This window comes from Pygoscelis adeliae, unplaced genomic scaffold (genome assembly GCF_000699105.1).
Source record: "Pygoscelis adeliae isolate BGI_AS28 unplaced genomic scaffold, ASM69910v1 Scaffold87, whole genome shotgun sequence".
Lineage (NCBI taxonomy): Eukaryota > Metazoa > Chordata > Aves > Sphenisciformes > Spheniscidae > Pygoscelis > Pygoscelis adeliae.
The window spans coordinates 3,511,376-3,538,077 of NW_008825098.1; the positions used below are offsets into that span (position 1 = coordinate 3,511,376).

At 39.6% G+C, this 26,702-nt stretch overlaps 1 protein-coding gene across 1 annotated transcript in view; it reads right to left on the reverse strand.

The window, feature by feature from the left end:
- Positions 1-662: 662 nt before the first annotated feature.
- The window catches only part of PPA2 (pyrophosphatase (inorganic) 2), a 43,680-nt gene continuing 17,640 nt past the window's right edge, over positions 663-26,702 (reverse strand). The window contains exons 5-13 of the mRNA XM_009327085.1: positions 25,643-25,696; positions 23,043-23,162; positions 20,589-20,675; positions 19,150-19,276; positions 11,380-11,507; positions 9,474-9,559; positions 7,906-7,975; positions 1,890-1,929; positions 663-845 (exon numbers count right to left, since the gene is read on the reverse strand). Coding sequence (XP_009325360.1) covers positions 817-845; positions 1,890-1,929; positions 7,906-7,975; positions 9,474-9,559; positions 11,380-11,507; positions 19,150-19,276; positions 20,589-20,675; positions 23,043-23,162; positions 25,643-25,696 — 741 coding nt within the window. The 3' untranslated portion in view covers positions 663-816. The remainder of the gene's footprint in view (positions 846-1,889; positions 1,930-7,905; positions 7,976-9,473; positions 9,560-11,379; positions 11,508-19,149; positions 19,277-20,588; positions 20,676-23,042; positions 23,163-25,642; positions 25,697-26,702) is intronic.

The following is a 26,702-nucleotide window of genomic DNA, read 5'->3' on the forward strand; positions in this document are numbered from 1 at the left end:
ACCATGAAAGCACAAAGCTCAGTTCTATACATTTTATTAATCTTGCCTCACTGAATGAGGAACTATCAAAGCCTTCAGGCATCACAATTCTAAAAATTGGAGCTTTCCATAAGGAAAGTCCTTCCTGTGTGATGAAACGCACAAGTTGTCAAAACAGGATGTAGTACAGAGAGCACACGTGCATCCTTACTTCAATTATTATGGCATTAGCCCTTCCTAGTTGAATTACTCTTTGGAGTGAAGTTGTATTTGTTTTTTTTAAAGCAAGTATGCGCTGCTCATAACTCTACGAAGCATGCAAAGACAACTGGGCACAAAAGTGAATACAACTACAAGAAACAGCGCACAGTTGTGTATTAAAGAACATGGTAAACTGCTAAGCCTATTACATAAAGATTATTGTCTACTTGAAAAAGATTACCGTCAGGGTGGCCAGACAAGCCCTAAGATATAAATTAACAGTCTTCTATGCACCTGATGGCTGGATTATTCCAAAATCTGGAGAACAAGGTTGAAGACACCTTATCTCCCATCTCATTTGATACTATACTTCGTGAGTGGCTAAGAGCAATTCTGGAGTTCTGAGATTCAGAAACAAACAAGCAAGCCCTCCTCTTCCCTCTGCTCCACCCTGCACAAAGAAAGACATAGAAAGGAAACACTCATTTTATAATGTCAGTGTTTATTTACATGAGAGAAGGTTTACACAAGTTGAAAAGTTGTTTCAACAGGAACCCAACAATTAGTGCTTTTGCCTGTCTTCAAAAAAGGGATGACTTTAAGATTTGATAATGCAGCTTCAGAACACTTTGACGATCACTTGGGAAAAAAGTGCCAGGAATCAACTAAAGCAAAAAAAATACACATCAAGAATGACATTAGTTCTATACAACTAGCCAGACACAAACACTTGAAAAAGCAACATTCTGCCCTTTCAGCTATCTCCCCTCCCATAACAATACTTCTGGGTAAGCTCTATCCCCAGCCTATGTAAAGCACAGCCTCAAAATAGTATCTGTTCACTTTAACAGTTTGGCTGAAACAATCCTGCAACAAGTTACAACACTGACATGGCCATCCCTGGAAAACATCAAAGATCAGGCAGATCATGTTCAGTTGTCTGTCAGAGGTCTGAGATGTAGTATTTCAGTAAATAAATGCTATTTATTGGCATGCCATATAAGGACAAATGGAATGCAACTTGCTTTCCCATGACATGGACTACACAGATGTTACTTTGCAAACAATCTGGAACTCGACTCATGACTAAGTTTCTCTTTGTTTCTGTAACTCCCTCCATCTCAAAAAGCACGTATGTCCTCTCCATAGTTCCTGCCAGTAGAAAAATTTCTTTTTTTTTTTAAAGTGGTTAATGCATCCTACATTTTCATTTTTGTTCATTTCTTGATGAAAAACACATGTTCTGTTAACATGAAAAACAGTCATAACAGTGAAAGACAATTTTATCTTCAGAACTTACACTTGAAAATTAAGTATGGTTATGTCACTTTTAGGAAAAGGGGCTGTTTATTTGATTAGTTAGTTTTTGTCATTCCACACAGTAGCTAAGGCAAAGCAACCTTTCTCCTTTAAAAAGGATAAATGTCATGCATTTGCCTTCCATGATCAGTGACAGAAAAATTTAGTCTTCTCATCTTTTTATGTGGACTACATTTTCACTCATACTCAAAAGTAATCTTTTCCCACAAACCATCCATGAATTTCTGCCCATGTTCTATTTAACAGGGCACAGGCATTACAGTCTGACAGAATATAACTATTATCATTCTCATGTGCACAAAACCACCTTTTTTCAAAACGACAGTTTTTATGTCAATTTTTAAAGCAAATGATTAAAGAAATCGCATGGCATTTGGGGAAAAACGTACCTTCTGGGGAAACAGAATCTCCATTCACAGGCACTGGTGCCTAAAAAAAAAAAACACAACACAAAACACACCCAAGAAAAATATCAGAGTTTAGATACAGTTTCACAGGTAGCACCCAAACTCAAAGCTATTTTACTGCTGAAGTCAAGAGATATTAATAAAAACAGAACTTTCTGTTGCCCTCACAAGACAACACTCTACCTTACAGACTTTCCCCTTTTTTTCCCCTGTACCATACAAATTTCTTGGTTGCTCATAAATGACAAAACAAACACACTAATAATGCATGATAGATTAACATCGTACCTAATGTAAAGGGGATTTTCCTACTGTATTGTCTTTGAGGATAACTGGATTTGCTGTTTACGTACTAAAGAGTAAAAATGCCTTTCCAATTATATTACTATACATGTTTCAGTATAAAGGTACACATGTGAATATACACACACACAAAACTTACATTACATATATGCAAACATTTTAAAATAAATGTGTAATTAAACTCTTTTACAACCACATTTTGACAGAGCAGGATTCAGTTCTGTGGAAAGTGACACATCATTTTAAAATGTAGGTCTGTAAGTCCAAGTCCATCTCAAACCTGGATACACCACTATTCAATCGCAGTATTACACAGCATGTCTCATCCTATTACGTAAAGGACAAAATTAAAGCCAGTTTTAACACCAGCTGGAAGCAACCTGCCTCATGACAAGGGTGCTAGTTACTTGTATAGCAACAATCCTCCACTGCCCTTCCGTCAGCTCCTCACAAACAGACAAGTTTTCCAACTGATATAACTGATGGGAAAGAAGCAGAGAGCATCTCAGCACAAGGAATCCTGCCACGCTCACTCGCGCACACAAATCAAGTGCAAAACATGCGGATGTTGGCCTTTGCCATGACACAAGCCCACCCCAACTACGCTCACCCAAGTGGATAACCCCAGGAGTAATCACTTAGGTGAACCACGTGTCCTGGTTTCAGCTGGGATAGAGTTAATTTTCTTCCTAGTAGCTCATATAGCGCTGTGTTTTGGATTTAGCATGAGTCATATTTGGTGTCATCTGCAAACTTGCTGAGGGTGCACTCCATCCCACTGTCTATATCACTGATGAAGATATTAAACAGTACTGGTCCTAATACTGACTCCTGAGGGACACCACTCGTCACCGATCTCCATCTGGACATTGAGCTGTTGACCACTCTCTCTGGATGCAAGCATCCAACCAATTCCTCATCCACCAAACAGTCCATCCATCCATCAAATCCATCTCTCTCCAATTTAGAGAGAAGGATGTTGTGGGGGATCGTGTCAAAGGCCTTACAGAGGTCCAGACAGAGGACATCCATAGCTCTTCCCTTCTCCACTGACGTAGTCATTCCATCATAGAAGGCTACTAGGTTGGTCAGGCAAGACTTGCCCTTGGTGAAGCCATGTTGGCTGTCTCGAATCACCTCCCTGTCCTCCAATGTGACTTAGCATAGCTTCCAGGAGGATCTGTTCCATGATCTTCCCAGGCACAGGGGTGAGACTGACAGGTCAGTAGTTCCCAGGGCCCTCCTTTCAACCCTTTTTAAAAATGGGTGCAATGTTTCCCTTTTACCAATCACTGGGGACCTCACCTGACTGCCATGACTTTTCAAGTATCATGGAAAGTGGCTTGGCACCTACATCAACCAATTCCCTCAGGACTCTGGGATGCATCTCGTCAGGTCCCATAGACTTATGTATGTTCAGGTTCCTCAGGCGGTCACGAACCTGATCTTCTCTTACAGTGGGAGGGACTTGGCTCCCCCAGTCCCTGCCTTGAGTTCCATCCACTCAAGAGGTGTGGGAGGAAAGGCTGCCAGTGAAGACTGAGTTAAAAAAGTTGTTCAGTACCTCAGCCTTCTCCTCAGCTGTTGTTACCAGTTTGCCAGTTGCGTTCATCAGGGGGGTACACTGTCTTTGACCTTCCTTTTCTGTCTGACATTCCTACAAAAGACCTTATTATTATTATTTGCATCCCTTCCTAAGTTCAGCTCCAGCTGCGCCTTGGCCTTCTTGACTCTGTCCCTATACAACTGGGCAACGTCCCTATACTCTTCCCGGGATACCTGTCCCTACTTCCAGTTTCTTGCATTTCCTTCTTGCCCTTTATTTTGACCAGCAGGTCTTGACTCATCCATGCCCATCTCCTGCCTTCCTTTCCTGATTTCTTACACATGGGGATCAAGAGCTCTTACACTCTATGGAAAGCATCTTCTAGGCCTTAACACCAGACCATCCCCTCTCTTTTCAGTAAAACCAAAGCTTTATCTCATAAGGCAGGGAGAACCAGTGGTCACCATGTATAAGCAGGTGCCTGCCACTTCTGGGATAATTGCTCAGAAAGTTTCAGATAAGGACTCAGCAGCTTCCCACCAGGAACAGGTCAAAAACTCATCCCACTGAACCAGGAATCTCTTCACTACACAACCCTTTCATTTGGAACACTGTTTAAAACAAACAAACAAACAAAGTAATTTAAAAAACAAAAAAAACAAACAAAAAAAACCCCAAACGCCGCAAAACAAACAAACAACCCCCCCCCAAAAAAACGCACAGCAAAAAACCCACCAATCTTTTGTTTCACAACTGGCCATTAAAGAGAAAATTCTGCTTCTACTAAGTCCCAAATGGAAATGTCCTCACAGAAAACATGTAGGGAGAAAGGCAGTTAACAGACTTTCCTGCTTAGATCTTAATTATTTGAAACACGTTAGTAAGTATACAGATTCAAATTTTGCTGGAGATTTTTTAAATTATCAGGAAAAGCCAAGTATTTTCCCCTGTAAGATATTGTTCTGCATTTTATCAAAAGAGACCTCATCTAGCAAAGCTCTCCTAGTTCAATTTCCAGTATTATAAGGGAAGAATTATGTGGTAAGTCTGAGAAACACTGCTCTACTAACTATATATAGATTGCCTTGGAGATTTTCCAACTTGCAAAGTCCTCAGCAGCTTCTTCACAGAGCAAGTGAGCAAGCGGTTCTCAGGATGAATTTTAAACAAAGGTTTGGCTGTCCTGGTCAGTTTTACAGATGGCAACACTTAAAAGCCTGAAATAAACAGTACATCTTAGCACTAACACATTCAGCTACAAAGCTCTATACCTCCTGGGTTTAGTTTTCAACATACACTAACACTGGAGCTGAGAAAGAGATGAAACAATTTTCAGAGGCTAGAAAACACTAGAAATGTTCACCACCTAGTGTTAAAACTCAACTGGGTTTGTAGTTGCAGGGGGTTGGTGTAATTTTGGCTGGTTCAAATGTTCAGTATGTGTTCCCATATGCACAGATTATCTTCTATCTCTTTGGGATTGACTGGACATGGCAACTTCACCAGCTGTAGAATCATTCCTCATTTGCCGCCAATACAGATGACAGTACCCATGCCCACCATCTAGAAACTAACTCAGTGGAGTGGAAATTCCCCAACACAGACAAGCCATTCTAGTCCCACCGCTGTAAAATAATGAAAGGTCAAATAATAGCACAATAAATCCTACTGAAATCAACAGGACTATCTTGGGAACTACCTGACCAAAATCTGTATGAAATTCTGATTAGTGCACAATTTGGTAAGTATTTGGTAAGGATTTGTTTATTTTCCATTTGGTTCTTAGTTATAGTTCTCTCGCTCACCGTAAAAATTGGTTCCTAACAATACTGAGTGTTGCCTTTTGGGTTTTGGGTGGTTTTTTTGTTTGTTTTTTGAGAACTCAAGATACCTGATTTAAGGCAATTACCACCCACTCAAAAATTCCGTAATTGGAGTCTGACCCAGGAAACAGAATTGTAGGGAACCAGCTCTCACTGCACAAGTAGCTCCGAAATTTTGCAGTGGCTGAAATACATTTCTCACTGTACTTGCATACAAAATCGCTACCTCAGCTTTCATTCTTCTGTTTTTATCCAGAAGTTAATAGATGGACATAAATTAGAAGAAAATATATCTGCTTTTAGTTCAAAAAAACAAAAACACAAACAAACAAAAAAACCCCCACCAGACAGACACAGGCAGCTTTCATTTAAAATTACCACAGCCATTAAAATTCTGCAGCCAACACTCACGTACTTTCACTTCAGTTTGAAAGAGATGAATGCCTGACAACCAAAGTGGGCAGTGTAGTGTACTAGACAAAAAGATACCTGCTTAAAATGTGCAAGTCAACCTCCCTGCTTATATTTAGAGTTTGACTGTCCACCATTCATATTTCAAGAGCATTTTACTTTTTTTAGTTATCATAGATTGGAAATTGCATGCAGTATTAACAGTATTTAAAAGACTACTGCATCTTTTCCCTGTCTGAAAAGTGCCAAGAGACAGTAGCCTACAAAGACACAATTAAAATACTTAGACTGAACTGAAACAGAATGATGGAAAGGAGTATGTGATGACAACTTCACAAAAACAGTATCACTTAAAGAAAAATAAATGTGAGGCACAAAAAAGACAGGAAGCAATAATATTTGATAAGGCGGCAAGCGCTCATAATAAAAAAAGACATTGAAGTTTGATACAAGGTACCTATTTTGTGAACTGGTTTTACTCATCTCCCCCCCAAAAAAACAGGAAAAATTTTGATTTGTTATTAAGAGACAAAATAACAGAAACTGCTGATTTAAACAGATAGTTATGTACTCTACATGCTTAAAAGTACAAACAGCATAGAATGCAAAAGGAAATATTCCTTTGCCAGCTTGCCACCATCCAAATACATTTGAACTTGAAATTTTAGTTGCATGTAAACACTCACTAAAATTTATTGTAAATTTGAAAGTACAGAGGAGGCAAATATTTCCTTATAGCTGTGACTGACATCTAAAAATATATTTGAATTCCAAAAAGAGTTTTTCTTTCATTTTAAACTTACAGTCCCATTAATTAATATTCACAAGTGCAACCATAAAGGTCCTTTTAAAGAAGTGTTGAAAGCAAGAGACCTGAATAGGAAGAACAGTTAGGTTTGACACTTCTTTATGACTTAAACCAACTTTTCTTTGCAACTGACAGTCTTATTTGCTTGTGACAAAACACCACCCAGGAGAACATACTCTTACTAGAAACGCTGTTGGAATGTTAACTGCACAGACAGTGGATGGCATCTCCTTTGACACCTGAACTTGCATAATTACTGTGAATATTGGGGCAAAACACTGGCTGCCCAGGCAGCCACGCACATGTGCAAAATACCTGTCATGCTCATGTGGTCATGAGCACAGGCTCAATCATGGCATATGTTTAAAAAAAAAAAGAGTAATACTCGGGGGTACTTTTCTCCATGTAATTTCTGGTAACTTTGCTTAATTTCTGGCATCTGAACTAGCATATTTTAAAATGGAAGAAATTCTCCTTCACTAGTATTTGCACGTGAAAGCATCAGACCTGCAGGACATTTTTCTCGCCTGAACAGGAAACCTGCATGTTTTAATTTTATGTTAATTTTCAGAATATGACAGGCATTCTTTAAGAAACATTCAAAAAGCATCCCCCTCTCTTACAGCAATGCATTTTATTATGCAAGTAGACAAACAAAGGATCCCTTTAGTGATTAGGGACTACAGTCAGCTAGTCAATGAGTTCTAGCACTGAGTGGTAACTCATGGCAACAGGGGAGACAGAGAAGACAGCAGGCTAGATACAAATAGCAGTCCATCTTGCTATTCAGGATCAGAAGAAACAGCACTGCAGAGGGAGAGAGGAAAAAAAACCAAACCAAACCAAACCCAAACCACCAAAACACTCCCCCACCCCGAACAGTAATGAACCTGCCAGAAAGCACAACTGGACCACTGCAATGAAAGATTTATATTATAATGCTTACATTTCCCCCACAACCTTTGTGCTCTTTCTTTTACTTTATGCCTTAAATTTTTGTTTGAGGACCATTTCAGTTTAACTACTTTCAGGTTTGGAGCTCTGAATCTTCTTTTCCTATTAATCACTTTTTTAAAAAGTGTGGAAAAAAGTAAATATTATCCTTACCGACTGCACAATCGATCGGGCATCCTCCTCACTGCAACAAAACGGGCTGCCACTCACCAGAACATTTGTGCTGAAAAATAAAATTAAAAACATGTTTTATCGATCAGTGGAAAAGACACACACACAATTAAGCACCTGTGGAAAAAACCACCTTAACATACAGAGCTCAGACATGTGTATCTGCAAGAAATGAGGAAGTCAAAAACACAAAGTAACCAGTAATGCTGGAAGGGAACGGAGTGTGGAGGGGTGTTCTTTGTTTCTTTGGATTTGAGGCTTTTTTTAGACTACGTATGCACTACATTAATGCAAGCAGTGCTCACACTCAGTGCTTCTGGCACCTAACTTGGGTACAGTTCAGAGGACCACAACTAAATCGCCCAAAAAAGTCAGCAGAGATAAACTGGCACTTCCTGAGGGAGTTGAAGAACACCTAGATGGCTAGCACAGATGGTGTGAATATCCCCTGTCTCTTGTGCCTTGAAGGCTGGCCAGATTCTGTGGCAGGCCACCCTTGGTTTGCAGTAACCTGCCTGCAGTATCTAACAAGAAGGAAAAAACAGGTCAAAATTCTGCTCCTATATAAAGCAGCAAGTACCTGTACTGCTTCCACAGAGCAGACAAACTCTGGGACCAAATACTTTGCAGAAATGTTTCCCTATCCTTTCACACCAAAAGTGAGTTTGGTCATGAGTTTTTAAGGTCCTACACAGTAAACGGCAAGAAGTTAAATTCCTCAAAGCAAGACTGCAATTTTAATTATTTTTTAATTTGGTCAACGTGAAGCTCAAAGTGCCTCAAGACCAAAATTTGACTATTATCCTACAGTATTCTTGCCATGCTAAAGCAGAACTATCAACCTGTCCAACTGCTAAGGTGTTCGATCAGCTCCGAGAGAGAAAGTCACATTTTCCCAATAAAGTAGAAGACAACAGTGACTATCTGAGCACAGCTTCCCCCACAGCCTTTGCCCTCTGGTTTAGCTAGTGGCGATCTGCCTGGTGCTTTCCAAGGGCTGTAAAGATACCTGCCTGCTCTTCAGGGCCTCTGGTGCCAAAACTGCCAAAGCAAACCAGTCCAGAGAGCTCAATGAAGTCCATTTTAATTTAGATAAAGCCAAAGGCTAGTAAAGAACAATAATTTGGTTCTCTCAATCCAGAGAACAACTAAAAAAATACAGAACGCTAAGCTGCAAAAGAATTTTCCATCACAGCAATGCAACATGGAAGGATGGAATGAATAGTGACAAGAGGATTTGCACGGTATACCAAGATTCTTCCAAAATGATCCCAAACAAACACTCTGGGGCCATTTCTCAAAAGTCAAAGTAATCTGTGTCACTTTTATATAACCAATATATTTTTGGAACCACTTACCAGTAAATCATTGTCATACAAGGTGCAATTAGTCAATCATAGTCTATTATCAATTAATTATCACTCAAAACCATGAGTATTCCTGTCACCTCAAAGTAAAAAAATCAAAGCAGTTCATGCACAGCTGCCACATGTTGAATACCACCAGTACTAGCACAATACAAAGAGGAGAAGACGTGACTGGATACTTACCACTTAATAGTACCTCCATCAGCTTTTTTATGAAGCAAAGCTTTCCAGTATTCATGGGTGGATTTAATAATTTCAACAGCAAAATCCTAGTTTACATCAAGGAAAAGCTTTATGATTTAAAATGTTATTAAACAGAAAAAAAGCCACAGAACTAGTTTATTAAAGCACACCGTTTCATGTGTTATTTTAAGGGGCCTCCTTCGAGGCCTCATTAAATTTCTGGAAAATGTAACACCCTTTTTTATGAAAAGAAACAAACTTCACTATCTGTCAAATACACTGGCAATACATTCAGGACTTTCCCCTCAGTCTGCAGCCAGAAAACACGAAGGCTGCGCAAAAAACTGAAATCAGCACTAGATGCTAAGCAGACACCTACAGCTGTAGAAAATTGTACCAGGTACTAAATGGGACAAAGTGTGTGAGCTATGACTCCTCTGTTACGCATGTGCATCAGGGTCAGAGTTAAGGTTTCCCCTCTAGTGGCAAAATCTGCATTTACTTCATTAATTGCCCAACCATATACTTAAGCATTTGCAACAACGTAACGTGTCAGCTGCTTCACAGTTTTTGTTTGTTTAAAAACAAAAGTAATACCAGGGGTGGGTATGACAAAGCTTCAAAAAAATAAAAATAAAGCAAAATAAGCCCTCAGTGTCCAGATGATGATATCTAGACTGGCTTGCAAAGAGCTGCCAACAGAACATTCACATTTCCTAACAAGGAGTGACTTGGCAAAATGCCACTGGAACATTGTGAACTTCACCAGAGCTGCTGGAGCACAGCCACGGCTGCCTCACCACATCCTGGGTCTCTAGAAATGCTTGAGAACTATTCAAGAGCTCCAAACCAGCTACCCCAGGGCATTTAGTGCCTCAAGCCTGAACTCCAATGGCCTGACAGGGATATACCCTGTTAAACTGTCACTACTGCGCAACACACTGCTTTACAGAGCAGGAAAATATCTAAGAGCAGTTTCTGGGAGAACAGGAGAGAGATCAGGTTATCAAGCCTTACAACTCTACATTAGATGGATTTAAAAGACAGTTTTAGTGCAGAGGGGAGTCAGGGCATCTCTTTAACCAGACAAGACATGTAAAGTTGTCTGTGCTGGTTAGAAGGCATTTTGTAACTTTGATAGCACGCTGCAAGGCTGAACCTAGCTGACACATGGACATCATTCATTAGGAACCTGTGATTCTTCGCCGAAAATAGTCTACAGAGTGTGTGCAATACACGATTTGCAAAGCACTTTTACTAAAATTACATGCAATTCCCTCTGGAAAAATCCAGGTATTTTCTTCAGCAAGGTCTATTCCGAGGTCCACTCTCCTTTCAAACACTGGCCATTTTTACTGCAGATAGAAAAAATGAATGGCTTTTTAAGCTAAAAAAGGGAAAAACACTTTTTCAGCCTTCAACCCAAAAACAGCTCGAATGTTTTTACGTAGAATTACCATGAAAATGTATACCTTGAGCAAATACCAAATATGAAAAAATCTGCTATCTATTGTCTGTCTTAAACTGCATAGCCTTAAAAAAAAGTCAGGAAAATTTATTAATCAAGACTGAAAAAAATACCTAGAAAGACAATCTGTTCATTCCTCTGACAGGGAGAATGAAAATGCTGTGAAAAAACCTACAAACATACAGATGAGTGTGTAAGTCTCATCAGGATTAGGACAATGTTTTTTTGCAGACTTCCTTTAATAACCTATGCTTTTTCCCTGAATAAAATGGAAGACAGCAAACATTATTTATTCCTAGCCTAATAAATTGTATTCAAAGATCCCTAAATAAAAATTCTTTTTGTTAAACCTCCTCCTTTACAATTCCAAAAATTCTAGGATGTATTAAAGAGGCCATATGACAGAAAGATGCATCTTTAATTTTGGATTATCTTCACCTTATCTTTAAATTCTCCATTAAAAGCGAACCGATTTTCCGGTTTACCATCAGGGACTTTATACAATCGGAACCAGTCAACCGTAGCCTCAAGGTAACCTGGTTTGTGCTTCTTGACATCATCAAGATCTGTGGGTTAAAAAGAAAAAAAAAAAAAATAGAAAAGGACTAGTGATTTTTACTCACAACTTCTGTAACATTCATTTTTTTAAAGTCTCGTAAAAGATCTGCAAGCAATTTGATTTCACTGAGCACTTTCAAAGTCATTGGGGAACTTCACTTTATTACATTAGCTGCCCATAGTTGATATCTTATGATTTCACAACCACACTAAACAGGTAAACCAGTTGCCTCCTGCCCTTCATTAATTAAGACCCAAAGGGACAATGAATAAAAGGACCATACTTGTGACAGGAGAGAAAGAAAATTCTGTATTTATAGGCTTTCATCTCAGTAGGTACCTCTTGCAACACTTAAGATTATTCAGTGCGGTATTTTTTTCCTCAGCAACTGCAGGGACTACAGGCATTTTTTGATAATGAAAGAATAGCTAGTAAAAACAATTTCAACACATGGATTTTTAAACTAGCACCTCAAAACAAAATACAGGCTTGACTTCTCAAAGTTACGTTAAAGGCATCCCTTTGCTCACATTACTTCCAAATTCAACCCATTAGATACAAGACAGATATGTGCCAGGTGCACTAAACACTAATTCTACTGATAACCCCATGATATCTGCATACTCACAGTGATAAGCCAATTCTACCTTTACCTCTATAATCCTACCGTGCAAAGATAGAACAGGACAATAAGAGGAATGCATGCCATTTGCAGGACACCCTTGGGAGGCAGAGATGAACACTGCCCCAGTGGGTACAGAGATATTATAAACAGTCACACAGTAGTTCTGTTCAAGGGCTAAGACGCAGTTCATGATCTTAAACGTCTACTTCTGCTCTGCCTATCAAATTTTACCGGATTTTCCTGTGAGACTACCATCACTCCTGTCACTTGCAATAAGGTGGTCCTATCAGCCCCTCGGCAAATTAACTCTCCGACAATATGTTTACATGGAAAAGCCTTCAATACAATTTTAATTAATTTTGATACAATGAAGGATTTTGTCCTTTCCAGAAGCCAAGTACTTTTTGTAGCTGATGTAATCCTTCTCTTTCCATCTATTTCCCTCCTACAGTCACTTCTGATGGAAATGGGAGCTGACTTTTTATTGCTGTGCTTTGCATGCAGTCTTCCAGCTATTTCACAACCTCACTCTGCCCAGGCCACCTTCCATGGTGTTATTCTCCTTCTCTAGTGTTTTGCAAGTCACTTGCTCATTTCTCCCTTCCTCTGATTCCCTCTTGCTCTCTCTCCATGCTGCTTGGCTACTTCATTCTCTTCTCTCATAGGTATGCCTCATTCACTGACATCTCCTGGTTGGCAGCGATTCCTGATGGGATACTCTTCTGTCTATCTGGCCCTATAAAACAGATCTTCAGAGTTGCTTAGTCCACGGAATTGACACCTAGTCATGTGCTTTCCATCTTTAAGTGCCTAAATGTCTTTTTAAAATCTAGTCTGTGAACCTGAACAAAGACATTCAAGTATTTCTAATGAGAACAGTAAGAGAAGGGAAAAAGTCTTGTGCTAGAGAACATTCAATTCTCTGTAGACCACCAAGAGAGATGACATGTGGACTGAACTGTGAGACCAAACCTATGTGAGAAGATGTGCTGAGTGTTCATAGGCATCTGATAGATGCCACTCCCAAATTCCACTGGATCACACACTACCCAAAGAACAAAACATAAAACTTTGAAGAACCCTATGTAAATTTTTGCTTCTGCACGCACTTAATAGGGCTACGTGTTTATGGACTCGGAGTAAAACACATTTTGAACTTGGCTGCTGGCCATCTGCCTGTAGAAGATTAGGGAGTTTCATTGCCAGAATCCCAGAAAAAAAAGCAAGGGCACATAAGGCTGTGCTAGAGGCAGGTCTTCTAGCTGGAATACATGCTTAAGAATACAAGAACCCTTTCACTAGGGTGGGTGAGACCAAGTAAGAAGGAATGATTTAGAAAAGGGTGGGGTCTTGGCTGGAAGCAAGATGCCTCATTTGGGCACTAATAAAACTGCAGCTCCAATTCAAATCAGTTTCAGGGCTCCAGTGTATCATCCTCTTCTCTCCAAGCAAGGGAACATCCCTCCTCCCATCTTGAGCCCTTGTCATCTCCTCCTCTTGTGAGGTTTGAACTCACAACTTCTAGTACTTGTTGAAGAGACAGTAGCTCCTCAAGTCTGTAAAGCAAACCAGGCTGCTGCAGCAATTTCCCTGGCTCCCAGCAGTGGATGAACTCCAGATCTGCATCTCCAGCCACTACTTAAATTCAAGCATACTTTCTCAGACTGCTGCTCCTTTTTTCCGGTTCCTGTTCCAGCAAACTTCTCTCCTAACTCTGCTTCTTCATTCCTCCTACTTGTTATTTGCCTCCTATTCCCATAAAAACTGTTCATTGAAAGTGCTTTACTGTCTACTAACTGACACTTGGGCCCTTCCCCATCTGTTGTTCCTTATTTATAGGCTTTGTTTATATTTCTTTAGAGGAATCATATTAGAATAGGCTTTGGGGCAGGCCTTCATTACCTCAAGATAGGGATGACCATCTTCATGGACAGAATCATCTCTCTGAATTTCACACTCTCTACCTTGCCTAGGTAAAAACACTACACAGAATCAGGCTACAGCATTTTATGGCCCCTAAAATACTGGCTGCTGTATATTCTGTTTTTGAGGACTTAAGAAGGGGGACAGTGGTTGCTTTTATTTCCTTGGTTCCTTGCAAGTTATTCTCCTTCACATCCATGCTTCACTTCACTATTATGAAGGACAGCTACAGGGCACCAAATGAAGCTTAAATGGTTTAAGAAAAAAAACCAACCAAAACATCCGTATTATAATGGGAGCTGGTGGCAAGCAGCAGGAAAAAGTGCAACAACAACAACAAAATCAATCCTGTTGCTGTGGAGTCAGCACATAGCACAAAATATAAGGAAAACAGCAGCTCTCGCATCACTCAACAGCTACCTCTTCAGTTCATTAAAAGGCACCATAGAAAAGCTTGAAAGACAGCTTGTCCTCTACTTCGAAATCCAAACAGCATCTTTGGGATATCAGGGGGAGAAGGAGAAAAACATACTCAGAAAACAGAAGAGTAAGCAAAGAAAGGTAAAAGAAAAGATCACGATAAGTAGTACAGTGATTTACTGCACTAATATCTATAGAAGCTAGCTGCATATTATGATTAAAAAAAACCACGCTTAGATGTCTTTTCCGCAGCAGACACTGTTAGACACTTTTTTCTGCCTGACTGCTTACCTTCCCTTAGACCTATGTACTCACACTCATGCTAAAAGGGGCTGAGTGAGTACAGGAGTAGCAAGCATGCACCTGACCTAACATGGTTTCATCTCTGCAAGCAAGCCCTGCTCAGAGTGGCAGAGCAAAAAGGTCAGGCTCTTGCAAGTACATTATCAGCACGTACCCACTGGGCTCTAGGCAGTAATTTCTTTATACTGCGTACATACAACCATAGGCCCCATTTTTCTGGGCACCAAAGTTAAGCACCAAGGGTTAAAAAGAGATGGCTAATCACGTTAAGGGTTGCAGTTTAGTCTCAATAAGGAAAATCTCTAGAGGCTGGCACAAACAACTGCTGCTAGCTCTCTGTCAAGGGAGTGAGCCAATGCAAACGCAGATCCCAATTCTATCTGGCTTTACAAAAGAGAGCAACAAAAGCATTTGTACAAAACTACCATTTTTAGTACAACAGATGCTGCTTCTTGCAAGCAAAGCTAAAACAACATGCTTGCAGCAAGCTTTCTAAACAAGGTCTGTGGGAAGAGAGGACATATGTTTTTAATAACATCTTATAAACATTTACAGGAAGCAGCAGCTACATTCCATATAAAGGCATTTGGTATATTTTGTGCAGCATGGTGTGAGCGGGTTGGAGGGGAGCCTCAGTACAGATAATTAATTTCTTTATATTGAATGCTTACACAAATCCACAACAAAGGTTTTCAGGGCCTCTGCTGCTTCTCTGCATATAAATACACTCACATGCAAGGGCCTATAACAATATATGGTACAAAGTATGTAATACACTTTGGTTTTGCCATTTAGGGTTTGATCACTTAACTCAAAAAGCCCATCTTGAGTTGCACATTGGAAAAGCAGCATGGCAACACAGCACAGTTAACTATACCAGTGCCAGCAAATGGTAGCGCAACAAAGCTGGTAGACATCACCAACTGCTGTTGGAATATATCCAAGCATCCTTCCAGTGAGCAATAGCAAAAAACAGCTGCTAAGATTCCAGGCTGGTAAATCACCTCCAAAATGCCATCCAGCATACATGATTTATTCAATTTGCTCAGGGAAGGTAAGATGACCTTTTGAGAGTCAGACTTTTCATAAGCTGCTTCCAAAACACTTCCTGCTTCAACTGCCAGTGATTTTCAAAACCTCTTGTCCAACACGAAGATGCCATATTTATTTAAACCAAATTACAGCATGAAAATATCGCTCATCCTTTCTGAGCCCAACCTTGTAAAGTACATCAGATATGGATGTGAATTCCAATATATTAAATTCAATCCGAATTATGAATTGAGCAGACAAGCACCCTTTCCACTCCAAGAATTTGCTTCTTCTCCTGGCTAGTATTTTACAAAAATCAAACAAACAAAAAGCAACAACAAAAAAGCAGCTGGGCCTGTTACACCACCAAGATTTAGTGTTTCAGTGTGCAGGGAGCTTTTAGGCCCTTTCCCAGACTTGCTTGGTCTGAAGTTGCTTTGCTGGTCCGCTAATGGCCATCTGCCTAGCAACTGCCCGAGCAGGAAGACAACACAGTGGTTTTCAGGTAGCTACAAAGACAGATCTTATTGAAATCGATAAATCTGAAGATGTCCAGTTTTAGTCTAAAAGAAACTTTCTCATATGGACACCTGCATCTGACATACACCTTGTATTTGGAGTGAGATTGTCCCCATGCCCACCAGTATGAAGTGCTATAATTTCAAACATATTACCTTCTAAAGTCAGTCCAAAAGACACTAAGCCCCTGCTATTCCCACTGATGACACAGTTCCCACTTGAATAGGTGCTAAGCATTGCTTATCATTCCTGGTTATTGTCACTATAAACTAGAGTTTCTCATTACTCTGTGTGAAAGAGAGTTCTAGGCAGGGTTTCCAATTTAAACCAGTATTTATCAATAAATGCCTGCAGGACACAGTACAGTGGAGTGCTATGAATAAACAATGAGAACTGCTCAGAAGTTGGGACTGCTCAATTTTAAGTTCTGTGAAGTCTCAGAAAAATCAACTGCACTGATGAGAACGATCACAATCCCAGAAGGAGAACATACAGAGTACCTGGGGTGTGCTTAAAGCAGCAAGAGGAGTTAACACACTGCGCGGGCTCAGGATGGGGTTTGCAAGTAATCACCACGCTGGTGTCTCGGAATTATCTTTTCCAAATGTTCACTGGGGGCTGTGCACATACTGAGCTGAAAGCAAATGTGATGATTCTCAGTCCAATTCAAAAGGTTTAGCAAATGATACAAAAATGACTGGACAGACTGAAGGCGTCACTTAGCCTCATCGTTCCCTAGGAGGCCACCACCGTAACACAGCAGCACGTCAATTATTGAGGGAGATACCAATTTTATCTGTAGCTGCTATCCCTTTATGCTGAAATAATTAACATCTTTTGGAAGGGGGAAAAACAAGTATAAAAGGACATATTGTACTGCCTACTCCAACAGATTTGTTTGTTTTCAGACTGAAGAAGGATTGCTGTTAAACACTGCAAGCTAGTCATGTTTTGTGAAAGCAGATGGGGGCTTTTTTTTTTTTCTTCTCCTTTTTCTTTCCTTTTGTAAATCCTGGACTGCAACTCCAATCCCAAAGGGAAATCATATTAAACTGGATAAATATTTCTGCACTTCTCTGAACCTCAGAAGGACAGTTCTCCCCTTGAAGTTTTGCACCTATTCTCTAAGAAAGGATGCACAGAGGAATCAACTACAGGCAATGGTTTGCCCATTTTTTTCCCTTTTTTTAAAAAACAAAAAACAAGACTAAAACTCTTACTCCCCTCCCAAACAAACTAAAGATGTTACACAGCTGACACAAATCAGTCATTACCTGAAAAAACAAAACAAAACAGAGGGCTCTCAAATAGAGCTACTTAACCGAGTGGCATAAACTGTCCCAGTTTTGCCCCTACTTAGTGGACTCCATTTCAATTCTCTCACCCACTCTTCTGATTAAACTCTCTCAGAAATTGTTAAGGAAAAAAGGTAAGAGTTAAACAGAACAATGTATAGTAATAAAACACTAAGTACTTGCCTTTTAACTACTGACATATCGCATTTCACTGCACATTATAGAGAGGTTTAAATTGATACTAACATTAATAGCAAACTATTACTTACTATTTCCTTAAGCTGAACTTCCTAATCCCTAACTGTCAAAGTAGTTAAAGAGTCATAAACACGATGTAGTAATTCATCTGCCCAATGATTTTAATCAACATCAACCCAAGAGCTTCCTTTTCCTCCTTTCCTCTTCTCCCCTTCTTTCCCCATAAGCCAAGTATTCTCCATGTGAAAGCAACCTGCAAGAAAACTGAGAATGAAGGGCCAGTCCAGCGATATACTTACTTTACATTCAGAAACCAGGAAAAAGCCTCAATGGCCGAGAAACATAATTCCTTGAAAAGCTACTGGATAGCCCTATTCCTACAGAAAGGCCACTCTGTGCCTTGGTGCTCCCTACCAACAAAGAGCAGGTTCTGATCGTACATTACTTGATGGTATATATGGGTTTTGGTCTCATAACAATCACTAACTTTTAGACAAACCTCCTCACTTAATTCTCACAATGCCCAGTAACACTGCATTTGAGGAAGTGAATCTCCATTTATCCAGAGAAAAGCTGCACTTTACCTGTGCTGTAAAAACCTAACCCCCTGCAGTTTTAACACATCTGTATCATCTTCTTATCAAACAGTCTGCAAGCAGAATTACACCTCACGTGATATTCACATAGACACATTTTAGTACTTGAATTCTATTTGGATATCAGAAGCATGGTCACAGGGAGGACAAGTCTGGACAGGATATTTCCCCCTGCACAGCTAGTCATCATCAAGGCTGATGCTAGGGTGAGCTGCATTAGCAGTTTACTTTGCAAATTTTCAAGCTAAAAGGTGAAACCTAAGCGTTCATACTAGGCAACAAACCCTGGCAGTAACCCAGTTACAAGTGACAAAACATTGGAAACGTACAGCCCTTTTCAGATGCAACACAATGCCTGCAAATATAAAAGGAACAAACACTTTCAACAAGGAAAATAGCAGTGTGCTACATAATCTGAGTGGGTAAATATGCATTATTACACAGGAGATAAGCCTGTAATTTTAAGAGGTCACTTTCTAAGGCAGTTGTGTTTCAGAAGTCAAAAGACTTTCTGCATGACAGGTCCTCTTGAAAATCCAAGTGAACCTTTTCAAAAGCTTAGAGTGAAAGCACATATGCCCTCCTTGAAGGAAGCACCTAATTTAAACAACAGAAAAAAATAAAAGTCTTGCCTTTCCGCTGTCTGCCTCTCCTTGTCCTAGGTGGCCTAAACTCAGATACTACTCTACCGTGCAAGTTGCCGACATAACTTGCATTAAGAAAGATAAAAATACTTGCCATGGATTTTCTGAGCTTCTGGGTCATCCACACTGATAGCAATTATCTTCCAATCTGTCTCTCCTTCATCAACAAGAGCTAAAACACCCAAGACCTTCACCTGAACAATCTCACCAGAAGAACGAATCTGAAACAGAACATAATCTCACAAAGATTTAGAAAACACTACATAGAATTTCTTTTACCTTACAGACAAAATAGTTTTACTACATTTTTGACCAGCAGCTAACAGAACTGCAAGATAGATCTGTAAACCCAGTACACATCTATTTAATATTACTAGCCTTTCTCCCACCATTGCTGTTCTTCAACCCACAATTGTCCAGTCAGCATTTATTTACGTAGACAATACAAGCTAGAAAATTTCTCCTTCTCTTATACGCTACTTCCCCCACACCTTCTTGATCTTCACCCCAAACTGCAAGTCAAAAGTATCTCATACTCATTTTTTAAGTCCTTCTTGACTCTCTACTTTCTCAACTCTCGGTCTTAATCTATCTCTTGCTGTTCCTTCCTCTAGACTCCAATATACACATATAAACACACACCCCTTCCCCAGAAATATCAGCACAGCTCTTCTTTGCATTTTCTTGGGAACCTTCTCCCTACCAGATAACATTCCCTTTATAACGCTTTCTGGATCCCTTGAAATTCAGCTTTAGGTTACTTTCCTCAAATAAAGCCACCTTCGCCGAGGTCACCAATTAAATTTCTCCTTATGTAAAATATCCCAAGAGATCCCTCTTCCAAACTCATCCATTTCATAACCCCATCTTTGATACCAAGGAGGATTGCTCCATTCTTTGCTGCCTCCAGATACGTAGAATATTCTTCCAGTGAGCTAAACCTTTCCCCTATACCTACTAATGGTGTTTGCTGTACCTCTTTTTCATCCACCCACTCCAAATCTCATAACTCTGCAAGACTGCAACAGGTTCCTGTCTTCTCCTCTAGAGAAAAGGGATCTACTTCTGTTTCCACCCATAAGAAAACTCAAACCTACCTCCTTTGTGGGTCTGATGTTGTAATTTTATGTGCATGACGCTGCCATAATTCCTCATCTTTTAGAAACCTATTCCTAGCTCCAGTACTGCTAACAGGGAAAAAAGAAAGAAAACTTTTCCTTCCCCCAAAATCTCAACCCCTTCCTCCTTCACCCAAAACTCACTGTCCAGCCACAGAACTTAAGGGTGATGGCCTCTTATTTTCCCTTTTACCCAGTACACAGACTTTACCAAATCCTGCTTTTTTTAATCCTTTTTAAAAATCCACCATTTCCTTACCTATTCCCTCCTCAGATCCTCTATTCACATACTTTTGCCATCCCCTGAGACTATAACAATCTTTACTTGTTTTCCATCTGCCCTTCTCTTGCAAAAGTTGTAACCAAATTATTAAATTAACCATGATAAATTAAATTAATCCTGATAAAGACAAACCTTTGAACCTATTTCACAAACATCAATAGGATCATTATCCCCACAGCATCCTGTAATGTTATCTGTATGGCTTGGATCTTCCCAGGTCTGTCAAAGGAAAGAGAATTATCAGTTACCAGCTGATCTGCAATTACAATTCATCTAACCACTAAATTACTAAGATTAATAAAAACACCAATAAAAACATCAGCTTTCTGAGAACAGTCTTGCTCAACGGGAAAAGAAAAAACAAACAAACAGCCAATGGACTGACGTTGAGTAACTCATCCTCATATTCAGGACAAGTAACATGAGGATTACTGAGGACATAGTAACAAAAGTATTAACTGCATCCGTGACTCAAGAGACACACTTAATCAAATTGCAGCGATTAAGGCATCAGAGGACCCTGAATATGTATTTTTCTGGTTACTAGTGGTTGTGCGATTAAGCTAGAACATCCTACAACCACATTCTTATTATACTCTTTAAATACCATGGCACTAACATAAGTTGCTTTCAAAAACATCTAGACTTTGAGTTAACCAAGCTCCTAGGTATGGATTTGTCAGCACCCAATTAGCTTTTTAAAGTTTTTAGATTTAGGTATGAAACATTTCTGAGTATTTTGAGATGTGTACATTCCCAAGAACAGCCAGCAGCTTAAGATCAAAGCAGCTTCTCCAGGAGATAAGTTCAAATCCCTGCTCTGAGCTCTGTACGAGCAAGGAATCACAGCCAAGTTATACTAACTTAATTACCAGACCAGTACTTGTTTCATCTCTTACTGGCTAGTAATGAGTAACTCATTCTAAAGTTGAGAAGTTTTCCTGGTGAGAATTTTGAGTCCAATAAAGGTTTGTTGAAAGGTGTTAGGAAGTTTTTTTTCCCAAGGAGCTATACTGTTAGCTCCTGCTGTCCACGGTCAAACCTTCGCCTCAAACTTGTTCTTGAGAATTTGATTTATACTAAAAGGCAAAACTGTGAAAAGCAAACACTCAGGTGTTTAGGTAGCAGAATCATTACCAAAAAATTGCTGAAGTGGAGCCAAGAGAGAATTTCAACTTAAAACTTATTTTTCCAATACTTTTCCAAAGTGCTTTTTATTTAAGGCTGCATTATACCGGTACTATTTTCCTGCCCAGCTTCACCCCTCCACCTGTAGGTTAGAAGGAAAGCTCACTAGGAATGGTATTGTTCTCTGGACTGTACAGCAACTCCTGCAATAATGGTAGTCCTACCGTCATTTTTTTTCTTCCCTGTTCCACAGCATAAAACAGCAGCCACAAATATATATCTTCAAGCCATACACTAGGGCTGAACTTCTGGCAACTGCTGGTCCTGATGAAAAGTCCTCTTGTGGTAATGGAGACACCGAATCGAATTTCATTTGTTACAGCTGCTAGTAGGAATCTGGCCTATCATCTAGACTTCAACAATTGGAGGTGTAATGATCCAACCGGTATTTTAAAGTTATTACAGAAAAAAAAAATGACAATTATCTCCAGACCTCTCTGACTTACGAGGTAACAAGGGGAGCTGAACATTTCTCCTGGGGAAAGTGTCATCAGTCCAAAATAATGCACTTCGTTCAGGAAAACATTCAAATTTTTAATTTTGGCTTTGTATTAAGGCACACACGAATTTCAAAACATTAAATGGAATTGCTGGTTCCCAACTATACCTACTTGGAAGCTTTGTCTACGGAAACTGCTGACTGGGTAAGAACTTCATTGCTACACTCCAGCACCTGCCTGGTATCTCCTCTTCAGAGATCAAATACAGAAAGCAGATTTTCAGGAGTAAACTTACATTGCTTATGCAGTTAACTGTAAAGAAAATAAGTTACTCTTTTCTAGCTCCATCATGTTCTTCAGTACTAATTTAACTCCAATGTGTTATTCACAGAAATGAAAGAAGTTTAAAACCTTTCAGTATGCTCAAAATTTCAGCCATTAGTTGGGCCTTTTCAAGGCTCAAAGTTTTGACTGTGTCATGATCAGTAAAGTCTCACAGTTCAGAGAAAAGTTAACTAAGGCAGTTGAGGTTTAATCTAAAAAAGAACAGCCCTCGTGTTCCTCTGTTAAAGATATTAAGAAATCCCAATTAAAATTTACGCTGCAATACATGAAAAAAAAAAATTAGTTTAGAAAAGGGCTACTTCACAAAGTATGCTTGAATGGCAGACCATGACAGTTTAATTCTGTCACTACAGTACAGAGATGCAGACTAAAGATTCGAGGTTTCTTGATCATTTAACTCCTTCCTGAAACACAGCACATATTTATACCCACACCCAGATTCTGATCAAAAATTATGGACACAATAAAGCTCAACATAAAAAAATCCTAATTTACAAATGTATCAGAGAGAAACATCCGTCTTGCAACTGATTTGCATTCAGCAGTACCCAAGATTTACAAGGCAATTTACACAGAAGACAGAAAACTTTCACCATTATAACAAAAATGTTACCTGTGGGAGGGCACCATAATTCCATATATAACCCTTGTGAGGAAAGATATTTGCCACATATCGAAGCTTGCCTTTCTTTATATCTTGTTTAATGGGATTCAACGGCTCCTCAGTGGCAATCTAAGCAGATCGTGAAAGAGAGAGAGAGAGAGAGAGAGAGAAAGAGAGAATGGTAAAATGGAAAGCAATTCATTCTGTACCCAACCAGTTAGAAAGCTCCATTTGGGAGCATGTGCTTGTGGTTTGAGAAGTATTAAAAGTACGATGGCCTCACTCTAAATCTCAAGGGTCATGTTCTAAGAGCAGTTTATTAAGGTTTTAAATAACGTTGTGAAGTATGCAAGAAAAAAATTGAATGTAGAAGAGAAAGTCGTAAATTTATAAGGAGACTGTCATGGTCAAACATAAATACTGAAAAGAACTTAAGTGAGAAGCTCTTGCACTTTATAGTACAAGTTCAACGGACGTACAAATGCTGGCATAAGTTCTTCAGACAACAGGGGCTTTGACAGCAACAGGGGAAATGTTTCATCTTCTTCTCACCCCCTGTTCATTGCTCTCCTATTGCATACATCTCTTCTCTCCATCACCTCTCAGCATACAAATGCTTTTTAGTAAGGACAAGTTCTGCATAGTCACCAAATGCCAACTTCACGCAGATTTGGAACAAGTTAAGCTAGCAGCAGAAGGCGGCATTCTTATTCCCAAAGAAGCACTCACAGAAGGACTGAAGTAATTAAAGCTGAACAGTTTCTTATTGTCATCATCCTCCCCAAAACCTCAAATACAAACCCACTGCTGTATAAACTACCTACCACACATCAGCTTATTCACTGTAACCATCCTTTTGACACTCCACACCACAACCCAATCCATGTTAGCTTGGGTCTTGCTTACAAACACTCATCTGAATGGCATCACATTTGTTACAGGCTATGAGCACACACTGGCTTGGGACATAGCTTGCGTGCGTAAGCACACAGCCCTTAGTCCATATTCACTTTTCAACATCCTTGTCCAAAGCCATCCCAAAAGAATTCCACCTTTTTGAACCACACCAAACTGTCAATAGGATGCACTTATTCCACAAGTAAACCCTCCCCAAGAGCTGAGACGAAGGTTCACACGTTTCTGGTTTCACACTTGATTCTACCTGCTTCTGGTCATAACTTAACAGTGAAGACCTCGAATATGCCACCTGGAACTTTGACAGAAGTGGAGCTCAACAATGCTTTTTCTTGCTGTAAACCGGGACAAAGAGGAGTAACTGACAACAGCAGACAAAAGTCTCACGAAAAGCACCTTCAGTAAAATCAAGGCAAGAACAACAGAAATACAACAAACTGATGAGCAGGAGATCTGGCACTGGGGATGTAACAGTGGGAAACATTCATCCTAAGGCAAGGTTTAATTTCCTACAGTCTCCATTCCACATGAGGGAATCTCAGCACGGAGATGCAGACAAGACCTGTTATTAGCACCTTACCACAGTCTGAGCTGAAGGACTGCCAGGACACAATGGCAAGGCAAGATAACTGCCTTAACAATTAATGCAGGAAATTTCAAGTATATGACAAGTTATGGATTAGAGAACTACATCTGGTCTCCTCTATCAAGCAAGGAAAGTCTACACCCACTGATTTCTGAACCTAACAGGACAACAAGCTTTTCTACCCTTGACATAATGTGCCAAGAGAAAGGGAGGGAGAGCAACCGGAGCTTTACGCAAAGCATTCAAATAGCGTTGTCAAAGGGAAGCTCTGCAAAAGAGAACTCAACTTCCACAATAAATCATCATCTTAGAATACAAGGTAAATATCCAAGTGGTGGTAAACACAGTTCAAATGATTTTCCAGTGTCAGGGAAAGGAGAAAACAAAATTCTGAAATAACAGGCTGGGGAGGTTCTTCGGTGTTATTTTTAATAATCAGAATAGTTAACAGCTCAACCACAAACTTCCTCATAAGCATCCGGGAAGCATCCCTAAAATTAATACAAATGTTCAGGAAGAGAGGACATATCCTGGTGAGATCTATTGTTTCACAAACACTACAGATGAAGCATTACTCAGCTTCTATATTGTAACTGCAGAGGAACAACCCTCTATTTTAAAATATCTCCCTGCAGGAGTAGATACTTTCAATCAGTGATGTCCCCAAGTATTTTTTTTTTTGTCACAAGGAAATGCTTTTTCATTTGCAACTCCATTTGTAAAGATTTGGCCTAGCACACTATACAGCGGAGATGAGAGGAATTAAATCCTCTGAGTGGAACGCTCTATGAGCAAGCAAGAGTAAGACTAAATGTTGGACAATGTCCTCCAAGCCAGTACTCTAGGATTCTGTTACAGGTATGCTGCACTCTGCAGTCGAGGGCTGTCAAGAAGCAGTGCTCACCTGCGGAAGGGAAACAAAATTAGAACCGCAACACTTTTTATAATCGCAAGGAAAGTGTCTGCACAACTTCAAATTAATTTTTTAACGGAGAAAATTTTATGTGTAAAGAGTAATCCACACTGATTAAACTCTGACTATTGGATGCCACTGCATTGTCATAACTTTCATAAATACCTGTATAATCAAGGTATTTTTCTTAATTACCTCCATTTTTGCATTCGTCCAACGAGGTACTTCTACAATCATATTAAACAGGACCTAAAACAAAAACCAATGACAGAACTGAAAATAAAATCCACTTGGCCATTACTATTTTACAATAAGACAAATTCTCTCCTCTGTATTCAGCTGCAACATATATCACATCTCTCTGTTCCAGCTGCTTTTACGTTAAGTACAATTTGTTTAGTTCCGCACAACGATATTCAGCCTCCTTGGTTCATCCTTTTCCCAGCCCACCCCTTTGAGAATATGAACAAGTAGTGAAAATCCACGATGTTTTTTATTCCTGTATCAATACTACTCTTACGAAAATGTTCAGAAGTCCATGGAATGGTTTACCACAAGGCAGTGGTTCAGTCTATTAGTCAAAGAGGATTTGATGTTTCTATATGACAGAGTTAGCTTCCCTCAAGCACTGGAAAGGACAATGTTTTGGTTTTTTCCCCCTGAGGATTTATTTCTTCAGGCCCTCCTCTTCTGCTTCACTCATTTTTTTAAAAAACCCATGCAAATGCAACAACCACTGACATTTCTGATTCTCAGTCAAATCTGGTTGAAGTGAGACAAAATGAATCCAAAAGTGATGGCAGAGGAAGGACATGGACACAGACACCTCATGTTTGCGTTAGCCTTCTTCCTAACAGAAACAAAGTGACAGTTGTTTTAAGAAGGGGGTTGTGGGGGGAATAAACCTAAAACATGTAAACTCTCAGGCTTTTAGAAGAAAACTAAGCAATCTACATCCTTCTTACTGAGGAGGTTAAAGTGACATTTTCCAAAGAGAAAAACTCTGTGTAACTGCCCTAAGGTTTCTTCTTCTGAAGCTGTCAGAGTTAAGCGCTACCAAGGAGTAGAGTAGTAATCAAAATGGGTAACTAGACCAAACCACCCAACAATGTCTACAACCTATTTTGTCCTGGATTACTAAAATAACCCCAAAAATATCACATTGCCTGGGACACCTCTTCATAGCCAAAGAAAATGTGCATTGGTATTAAAAATTGCAACAGTTCAGGAAGGACAAAATATGGTTTTGGAGAAA